Source organism: Euprymna scolopes, chromosome 4 (assembly GCF_053919585.1).
Source record: "Euprymna scolopes isolate OS-2025 chromosome 4, ASM5391958v1, whole genome shotgun sequence".
Taxonomy (NCBI): domain Eukaryota; kingdom Metazoa; phylum Mollusca; class Cephalopoda; order Sepiida; family Sepiolidae; genus Euprymna; species Euprymna scolopes.
Genome location: NC_136485.1, coordinates 98,755,540 through 98,766,640, shown reverse-complemented (window position 1 = coordinate 98,766,640; position 11,101 = coordinate 98,755,540). Strand labels below are relative to the sequence as shown.

The following is an 11,101-nucleotide window of genomic DNA, read 5'->3' as shown; positions in this document are numbered from 1 at the left end:
TTTGGCACTTGGTATCGATCGGGTTTTGTTATAGTGTTTAGTAACCTGTAGTCACCTACAGGTCTATAAGTCCCATCAGATTTATTCACCATGTGCAAGGCCGAACTCCACTCTGATTTAGAGGGGGATATAATTCCGGCATTCTGGAGTTTCCTGAATTCCTCTTTTGCTATGTTGTATTTCTGGGCTGATAACTGCCTCGTTTTAGAGAAAGATGGAGGGTTACTGCCAGTTTCAATTCTATGAAACACTTTAGGTTTTGTTGCGTTGGAATCGCGATGTGGAGAAATTAAGTTGGGATATTTTTGCGAAATTGTGTGAACTGTTGTGTCGGCAACGTTATCCGAGCATAAAGCAATGTTCATAAGTATTGGTGATGGCTGTGCGTTTGAATATCTTTTGGTTGTTTGATCAATCAATTTGTTATTTGTGCAATCAACTATTAATCCAAAATGATTCAGAAAATCATAACCTAGGAGAGGTCTGGTAGTTTCTGCAATGAGAAAGGTCCAAGTGAAATCACGCCTCAAGTTATGAAGTGCCAGGTTTAATACTGCTTGACCGGAACATTCAATGTTCTGACCGTTAGCTGACACAATTGAGATGTTTGTTGGGTATTATACCGCTTATATATTTTCTTGGGATTACAGATATTGCAGCTCCCGTATCCACAACAAAATTCAATTTTATAGCTCCTAACCGTGCGGCTACTTCAAGAAGCGGCGAAGATGTGGAAGCTATCACGCTTCGCCGGGTTAGTTTTCCGATGTTTTACTAAAAGCAGGGGAGGCAGGATGAGAACTGGGTTGCATTTGCACATTCCGTTTGTCTGGCCATTTACACCATGGTTTGCAATATTTTGCACGTTCGGCAAAATATAGATGTGAACGGCAGATTTTGGGTCTCTGATCCTTGTTAAAAGGACGAACTCCATTTGGACAATTATATGATTTTTGTGACGGATTACTTTTTCTTTGAGATCCGTCATCACTCTGGTTACGATGGTTTTGGTTCCATGATATCTGTTGTATATGCGTGGCTTCCTGTCTATTAAAATATAACAGCAGGTCATCGGACATATACCAAGTCTTTCCAGATCGAGATCAATTTGTGCTGCTACTACGGGTTTGATCGAATGAGGTAGGGCTTGGATGAACTTATGTCGGACAATGTCTTCTCCAACACCAATTCTACCTGCTAACGACATGAGTTCGTTCAAATAAATCGAAGGACGTCCTGTCATGATTGAAGATGACATTAGTTTGTCCAGCATTTCAGGCTTTGATTTTTCATACTGATTAATCACAGCATCTTTTAACTTATCAAAGTCTTTTGATTCCAGTATGCTGTTTTGTAATTTTCCAACTATATCCGTTGGTAGTGACGCGAGAATATGATAAAATTTTTGTCTTGGTTGCTTAATGTTCATAATACTGAACTGGGCTTCCATTATTGAAAACCAAGCTAGTACATTTGAATCAATAAATGCCGGAGTTTTCATCGCAATTGACTGCACTGGTTTATCTTGTTCTGCTGCCATGTCGACTTCGTTTTCTGCCATTTTAGTTTTCCCTTTTGTTATTCACACTTTTGCTGTATGTTGTCTTTTATAATTTTGTTATGAAGATAGGTTTTTATGTTAAAAAATTTTTTTTTTTTTTTTTTTTTTTTTTGAAAAGTAGATTTTTATATTCAGAAGGATTTGTTTTATCGTTTTCATACAAAATTTTTTTTATTTTTGTTGAATTTCCATAGTTTTTCGCGACCTTGGTGAAATTGTTTCTTGAGTTTTTTTATTTACTTTTGTTGAAATTCACATCAAAAGTTGGTTATTTGAAGTATTAGAAGGCAGTTTTTTTTGTTTGTTTGTTGGTCCATGGTGAATTTCTAGTGAAATTATTTCTTGGGTTTTCATTTTGTTTAGTTTCATTGCAATTCACATCAAAAGATTGGTTACTTGAAGCATCAGAAGATAGCCTTTTTTTTTTTTTTTTATAGAAATGTTTGCGTGTTCAAAATAATCACGTCGGGGTCACCAGTTTTGGCCTTTTCCAATAAAGATTTTCACCGGCTCCCAGACACATAATTTCCGACAGCCCGGAAAACTCTCTGATTGGTCAAAAAAAAAATCAAAACATTGAACCTCCAAAGCAATTCAGTAAAAGGAAAAGGGGCGCCTCTAGCCGCTTGCGCAGAAAACGTCTCGGGGCACTTGAATTTCCGGCAGCGAAAGAGTGAACATCGTAGCTCACCATAACTGTAAATAGCTGCATAAGAAGATAAACAAGCAAATAAATAATGTTCATTTTTTTTTTGTAATGGTTGATTTTGAAAGTTTTTTTAATATTAATTATTTTATGTCCTTTTAATTTTTTTTTAACCTTTTACTTCAATTCTAACGACTGTTCATGCTGAAGTTTTCTTTAAATTTTTGCCTTGCCCAGATCCAAATGTATGTATAATATATATATTATATATATAATATATTATATATATTATATATAATATATATATTATATATATATAGTATATATAATATATATATATATATTATATATATAGTATATATAATATATATATATCATATATATATATATATAATATATATTATATATATTATGGCGATTGCCGGGAGCTGGTGTCTTGTTGAAGTAGGAAGTGGGAAATACAGAAATAAAGATTGCTGAACTCATACAAGAATTGGAGAAAATTATGTATATTAAATTGAAAATATTACAAAGAAAAGGTTCTTGCAAAACTAATTGTGTTTGCGGCTTTAGAAGTCCAATAAAAAGTTCTTTATCGTCCAAAAGTCTTGGACGGCTCCCTGAAAAAGTTCAATCAAAATTCGGCGGCAAATTTAGGAGAGATTTTCCATAGTTGTCTATAGGCCGAAGATTGATTAAAAAAGAGGGCGAATCTGTTTTTCCAGAATTCTGCTTATATTAAATGTTTGTTGATTGGCCAAGGAGCTTCATCCTAGCCAATCAAAATAGGGCTTTCAGAAAGGAGAAGTGGTCGATATAATTAGTTTGAACAAAGGGAGGTAACTACTTTTTTTATACTCTCCCAACAACAACAAATAATGCGACGATTGAAATCGTTGCATGCTATATAAAGGCAATCAGTTACAATATTTGTGATTGCTACGTAAAGTGTTTAAATTAAATTGTACAGAATATTCTGTTTAATAGAAATATTTAACAGGTAGAATATACCTTAATGTGTTAGGCATTATTATGGCCCATTTACAATGCAAATTTTCTTCTTTTTTTTTAATAATAAATGTAATGTATAAATTAAATTGTACAGAATATTCTGTTTAATAGAAATATTTAACAGGTAGAATATACCTTAATGTGTTGGGCATTATTATGGCCCATTTACAATGGAAAATTTTTTTTTTTTAATAATAAATGTATTCAGGATTAGATGTGGATTTCTTGATCCTTTTAGGCCTGTAATTGGCCATTTCTTCTGAAGGTTCCGATGGGTCCCTACATTCTTCTATAGGTTGGGATGCAAATTCATCAGATTCCTCATCTGCTGGGGTGTCAGGAAAGTGGTTATGAGTGAGTGATAACTCCAACGGATATAAATGTTTGAGGCTATGTGTTTCCACTGCACCATCACCTCTTTTTATTCGAGCAGAACGAACCTTGCCATCGTTGCCACTAAATAGCTCAATAACTCTGCCCAGCTTCCAGAAGGGCCTGGACTTGGTCGGATTCTTGACGAGTATTACGTCGTTGATATTTATTTTATTGTGAAATTCGATTTCGTGTAAATCCTTGCAACTCTCCCTCAGACTTAGCAAATATTCATCGTGCCACATCTCTTTGAATTTAGATATTAATTCCTCTCTGCTTTCCAAGGTACTCACAAGGAGAGACCTAGTTATTGGTTCTGTCTCAACCAAACTGGGTGTGTCAGATTGGAAGGAGAGCTCACAGTTTATATTTGGATGAGTGAAGCAGTTGGGTGTTAAGGGAAGCAGATCAATATCGGTAGAGCATCTGTAGGTCAGAGGTCGAGAGTTCACGGCTCTTTTGATGTCTGATAGAAGGGTTAGAAGGTTAAAATAACTGATTTTAGGTCGGCCAAGTGTTTTGAATAGGCATGACTTTAATCACTCTGATCATTCTTTCCCAAGTACTTCCAACCCAAGGGGAGTATAAGGGTATTTTTATGTGTTTAATGCCAGCGCTTGAATATGAGTTACAGAACTCATTACTGTTTATGTGATGTTTAATTACATCACCACCTAAGGCTGCATTAAAGGAACGTGCATTGTCACTGTATATGTGACTGGGAACTCCATAGGTATTTGAAAACCGAATCAAGGCTTGAATGAAGGCTTGTGTGCTCATATCAGGTACAAGTTCAATGTGAACAGCCCTCACGTTCATACATGTGAAAATTAATAAATACATTTTATGAGACTTTCCATCTCTTTGTACCCAGATGTGACCTGTGTAGTCTATGCCTGTGTGTTGGAAAGGATTGATTAATCTAACACGGTGTTTTGGCAAATTTGTCAATTTGGGGTATTTGAAGGCTAGGCTGTTGAATTCCCTACAGGTATTGCAGTTAGAAATCACAGTCTTCACAGACTGTCTTGCCTGTGGGACCCAGTATCCGGATAACCGCAATTTGGTCACTGTCGTACCAATACCCAAATGCCTGCATCGATTATGGCTATCCATAATCAGTAATTTTGTAAGAGAGTGATGTTTTGCAAGCAATATTGGATAGATTAAATTGTAGTCATATCTTGTCGAATTGGCAATTCTACCATCCAATCTCAAAATCCCATCAGAATCGATGAAAACGTTAAGATTCTTCACCAGCACTGGGATTTCCCTGTCAAGAGGATTCTTCAAATAAGCAATTTCCTTTTCAAACGATTGCAATTGCATCATCTTTATCAGGTAATTCGTGGCTGTCTGTTTTGGATCTGAATGTTCCTTCACTTTTCTGCATCGATGCACAAACTTGAATACGAAAGCAGTTGATCGACACAACTTGTTGAAGTCCGAGAACCTGTCAAATGGAATCAGTGGTTCCCTAACAGCTTCACTCAATGTATTATGGAAAACACTTTCCACATGACACTTATTTTCCGGGCTCAGACAGCTCAAAGTACTCGTAGGCCACTTCTCAGGTTGCTCAACAAGCCACGCAGGTCCGCATGTCCAGTAGTCCAATCCCTGTTTAAACTTTTCCAGAGTGATACCACGAGAAAGAAGGTCAGCCGGGTTGTCGGCAGAAGGAACATATTTGTAATGAATGCCCAACCCAAATTCCTCACTCAACTTCTCCTTCATTTCTCGAATATCTTTAATTCTGTTTCTGCTATACAGACTCTTTGCCTTTATATTCTCGGTGAGCAACCATGACAAAACAACTTGCGCATCCACAGAAACAAAAACGTCCTCTATGTTGACACCAGAGAAGGATCTCAGTATCATAGTTAAAGCCTTGAATGCAATATATACTGCAAGCAACTCCATCATAGGTAATGTCTTTGTCCTCATCGGGGCCACTTTAACCTTGGAAAATATTATGTGAGACTTCCCATTTTGCACGCCATATATGACAAATCCATATGCCTGTGGTGACGCATCACAGAACAAATATAATTTCAGTTGGCTACCAGTGTCTATAGCATGTCTTGTAAAAAATAGATCACCTAGACCAGAAAGGTCCTCGGCCAAATTCGACCAGGTAGTCATTATGTCAGTAGGAACCTTTTCATCCCAACCCAACTTGAGCAACCACAATCTTCGGAGAAGTATTTTTGCCCTAATTGTAACCGGGGCACATAGTGACAGTGGGTCAAATATTTTTGCTGTCTGGGCCAAAATATCCCTTTTTGAGAGTATGTTCCTTTGAACCAGAGTGTTAACAATGCTAATAGTATCCAATTCAGGGTGATATTTATATCCCAAGACCTTTTCGTACTCGCAACCATGCTGCACGATTCTGTCATCCTCCGTTATAATGTCTCGAAGAGGCTCATAGTTGGAGTTACACGATCTCAACTGGAAATTTCCCGTCTGCAGACGAGGCACGGCACTCTTATAGAGACTGATTATTTCCTCAGAAGAATTGCTGGTCATACATAAATTGTTGACATAAAATCGATTTTTCAGCATCTCAGTACATGCATCATTCGGAAAACGGCTGACATGGTGTTTGAGAACGTAATTTAAAATGAATGGGCTGGCATTGAAGCCAAATATCAATGTACAATATCGGAAGCAAAGCAAATTGTCTCCATCTTTTACGAAAAACAAAATCTGTTTTTGTCCTTAACCGACCGGAGTTTGATCATAAGAAATGCCTTTCTTATGTCTCCCAATAATACATATTTGTTAGTAAGAAATAAGAGCAACAGTTCAAGCATGTTATTCATCATGTTCACACCCGGATAAGATGCTTCATTTAGGGAGTAACCACCCCCAGTCTTCAACGAACAGTTAAAAACAGATCTGATTTTAGTGGTTACCTGTTGATCCGACTTAAAGACCGGTCGATGGGGTATCCAAATGTATTTGCAGAAATCTTGTGGGGCGACTTCAATTCTCTCGATAATCCCTTCGCTCTCTTGCTGAAGAAAAATATCAGTATAGGTCTTATCCAAGTCCCTTTTCTCCAATGAAAGCATTGTTCTGTCAAGCACTTTAAGAGCGACTTGATAGTTAGAGGGAACGGAATCGATTTTGTCTTTATGCCAAGGTAGATCCACGAAATAAGAATTATCCCTGAATTCGATAGACTTCCTGAAATTTTTAATCCTATTTCTGTCATAATCACCAATTAGTTCTTCGTCATGGGAAGCAGCAGCTGAGTCCACAGCAAACATTTTTTCCAAATTCCGTTCCACGTTGGAATTCTCAAATACATCTGGAAACGGATCCGGGTAGGAAGACTTGGGTTCCAATATGGAATTCAACTGTCGTTCAGGGCAATGGGCATATTTGGATATTGTAGTATGATAATTGACAATTGTTTTGGAAATTCCACATCTCACAGGACTGACTTGATGAGGATACAAAAAGTGTTGTACATTACCAAATGGGGCAATCCCTTGAGGCAAATCCCAGGCCTGTCCATTCATACATTTAATGATTCTGGAACCCTCCATGAACTGAAATATGTCAACTCCCAGGATACCCTGAATTGTTATGGAATCACCCTGTTTTTCATTTGAAAATGCCAATCTGTGTTTCAACTCATTCAGGTTGGACTTCACTTGGCCAAAGCTGGCGAACTCAAACTGCATACTGAATCCATCATCGATTAAAACAGGAATAGGGAGTTGTTTCCCCTTTCCCACGGTAACGTTCAAGACAACCTGTTCAAATCGCCTCATAGTTACACCCGCATAGGTCTTCATTTGATAATCGGTTGGATCAGAATTTCCATCAGGATACTTCAGCTCCTTTAATATTTTCTTAGAAAAATATGAACGCTGACTCCCTGTGTCCAATAGGCAGTTAATAGTAGCTTTCTCAGATCCATAATTTAAAGAAATAGCTACAACAGGCAATATGATTTCGTTTTCATAAACGTGAGAGAATAGAGAAACCACTCTCTTAGTGTTGCACAGGGGTGCAATATGCGCCTTTGAAAGGCATAAGCTGCACGTGAGGGGTGATTTGCTCTGGAGTCCAGGACAATTCTCACTTTTATGTTTTAAGCTGGAACATCCTGTACACAGTTTCAGCTGTTTGCACCTCTCAACTCTGGCTTCATAAGATGCAAACTTGGTGCATTTTAGCATAGTGTGGCCACGTGATGTGCAAAGTTTGCAATATGCCCCAGAAGAGCTTGTAGTGAAATTCTGTAGAGCAGCATCACCATTCTTTTTTTCATAGGTCTTGACCTGCCCTTTATCATTCTTCGAGGGGTTTTCCGTAACCCGAAAAAGTTTTTTATTTCGAGACAGAGCACGAACTGCCTCATTGTAATTTTCAAAAATTTGTGTTAGAGACGGGTAACTCGTGCCCACTCTGTGGTTAATTTCCCTTCTCAAGGCAACTGGCAACTTTTCGTATATAATATGGCTGACCAGCAAAAATCCGGGGGAGTTCTCCTCAAAAAAATCTATCAGATATGAAGTCCTCAATTCGGATAAATCCACTCTCACCTCAGCAAGGTATTGCTTCACAGCCACAAATTCAGGGTCATATTGAGGAGAAGTAGAAATGATCTGCTTGAAGATCTCACTTATTATAAAGGGGACATCCAGGAATTCCTTGGTCAGCAAATCCACCGCTACATCGTAATTACCATCCTCCAAGGTCAGATGGGAAACCAATTGCAAGGCATAGTCACTCAAATACCCTTTCAATAAGGCTAATTTTGCCCTGCCGGAATCAATAGACTCAGTACAGTTTTTGAATTGAGCAATAAAATTTTTATATTCAAATTTGGAAGGATTGATTCCACTAAAGGTGGCACACTGCAACTTGGGGACAGAAAGCAAAGGTACAGAGGTAGGTTCATTTTTCCGTGATGTGGTGGGGTTTTCAATAGAGTTTTCAATGTCGGCAAGGCGATCATTAATATTAGCTCGAAAGCCAATTTCCCTCCTTTGCTCCTCAACAAATCCACACTCCCTTAAATCAAGTTCTGCTTTTATACACAGCCCTTTAATTTTATCATTTAAGGAGCGGACCTCAATCTGCAACTCCTTAATTATAGCTTCTTCCTCCTGGAAGGTTTTTTTTCTCAAACCTTCGCGTTCTTCCAACATGTCCGTGTTAAGGGAAATATCTTCCTTTAACACGTTTCTGGAGCGCCCTAACACCCTTCAAGGTCCGGAAATCATCCATTTTACAGTTGTTTTGTTTTGGGAAAGGATGATGGTTTTAAGTTGTTTTTTTTTTTTAAACAAGTTAAATTTTGTGGGAGTATTGTTGATAATGTCTGTGGATAGGCCGAGAAGAGTTATGGCCCTTGGACGGAACTTAGCATAAATGGAGTTATGACCCTTGGACGGAAGTTTGCATAAGTGGAGTTATCGCCCTTATATAAGGAGGCCATGTTTATTTACATTCGTATGTACGACGCCACACTCTTGAACGAATGATGTCTGCTTTACGCGAACTTCAGTCGGTAGAAAGTTTCAAACTTTTAATAATACAACAGGAAATATTATATTATTTGTTCGTTTTTTTTTGGAAACGAAATAAAAAAATTTTTTTTCCTTTAAAATGTTCATTGAATTTTAAACCTTTAACAAAGGCAGAAATATTATTTGTTCGTTTTTTTTTTTTTTGGAAGCGAAATAAATTTTTTTTTTTCTTTAAAATGTTCATTGAATTTTAAACCTTTAACAAAGGCAGAAATACTATTTGTTCGTTTTTTTTTTGGAAACGAAATAAATTTTTTTTTTTTTAAGATGGACTTCTCAAATTGGTATTCCTTTTTCCATTTTCCTTGCAAATATCCTCAGGAGTTAAAATCTTCTCTTCCCTTTTATTTTTTTTCTTCACAACAAGCTGCTAAACCTTATTTAGTTTTGCAAAATATGGCGATTGCCAGGAGCTGGTGTCTTGTTGAAGTAGGAAGTGGGAAATACAGAAATAAAGATTGCTGAACTCACACAAGAATTGGAGAAAATTATGTATATTAAATTGAAAATATTACAAAGAAAAGGTTCTCGCAAAACTAATTGTGTTTGCGGCTTTAGAAGTCCAATAAAAAGTTCTTTATCGTCCAAAAGTCTTGGACGGCTCCCTGAAAAAGTTCAATCAAAATTCGGCGGCAAATTTAGGAGAGATTTTCCATAGTTGTCTATAGGCCGAAGATTGATTCAAAAAGAGGGCGAATCTGTTTTTCCAGAATTCTGCTTATATTAAATCTTTGTTGATTGGCCAAGGAGCTTAATCCTAGCCAATCAAAATAGGGCTTTCAGAAAGGAGAAGTCGTCGATATAATTAGTTTGAACAAAGGGAGGTAACTACTTTTTTTATATGATAAATAATATATTATGTTATATATACAATATATATATAATATATATACAATATATATATTATATATATAATATATATATAATATATATATTATATATATATAATATATATATTATATATATTATATATATATTATATATATATTATATATTTCATATATATTTAATAAACATATTATATACATATTATATATATAATATATATTATATATAACATATATATTATATATATATTATAATATATATATTATATACATAATATATATATATTATATATCATATACATATTATATAAAATATATATATTATATATAAATTATATATTATATATAATATATATACTATATATAATATATATATATCATATATATAATATATATATAATATATATAATATATATAATACATATATTATATATACAATATATATATATTATATATAATATATATTATATATATAATATAAATATTATATACAAATATATAATATATATATTATATATATAATGTATTTATTATATACAATATATATATTATATATAATATATATATATAGAATATATTATATATACAATAGATATTATATATATAATATATATTATATATATAATATATAATATATATATAATATATAAAATATACATATCATATATATATAATATATATATTATATATATAATATATATATTATATATATAATATATATGTTATATATATAATATATATTATATATATAATATATATATATTATCTATATATAATATATATATTATCTATATATAATATATATATTATCTATATAAAATATATATATTATATATATAATATATATATTATATATATAATACATATATTATATATATAATATATATATTATATATATAATATATGTCATATATATAATATATATCATATAAATATAATATATATCATATATATAATATATATCATATATATATATATATGTAATATATATAATATATATCATATATATATAATATATATGTTATATATACAATATATATATAATATGTATAATATAAATTATATATATATTATATATTATATATATAATATATATTATATATATAATATATATTATATATATAATATA

At 33.8% G+C, this 11,101-nt stretch overlaps 2 protein-coding genes across 2 annotated transcripts; both read right to left on the bottom strand.

The window, feature by feature from the left end:
• Positions 1-4,091: 4,091 nt before the first annotated feature.
• On the bottom strand, positions 4,092-6,158 carry LOC145271463 (uncharacterized). The gene has a single exon (XM_080126987.1). It carries the CDS (start codon positions 6,156-6,158, stop codon positions 4,092-4,094), a length of 2,067 nt encoding a protein of 688 aa, XP_079983113.1.
• Positions 6,159-6,286: 128 nt separating this feature from the next.
• On the bottom strand, positions 6,287-8,764 carry LOC145271454 (uncharacterized). The gene has a single exon (XM_080126979.1). It carries the CDS (start codon positions 8,762-8,764, stop codon positions 6,287-6,289), a length of 2,478 nt encoding a protein of 825 aa, XP_079983105.1.
• Between the last annotated feature and the right edge of the window lie 2,337 nt (positions 8,765-11,101).

Coding starts and splice junctions, on each gene's coding strand:
- LOC145271463 (XM_080126987.1), bottom strand. CDS start 6,158: ATGCTGAAAAATCGATTTTATGTCAACAATTTATGTATGACCAGCAAT.
- LOC145271454 (XM_080126979.1), bottom strand. CDS start 8,764: ATGTTGGAAGAACGCGAAGGTTTGAGAAAAAAAACCTTCCAGGAGGAA.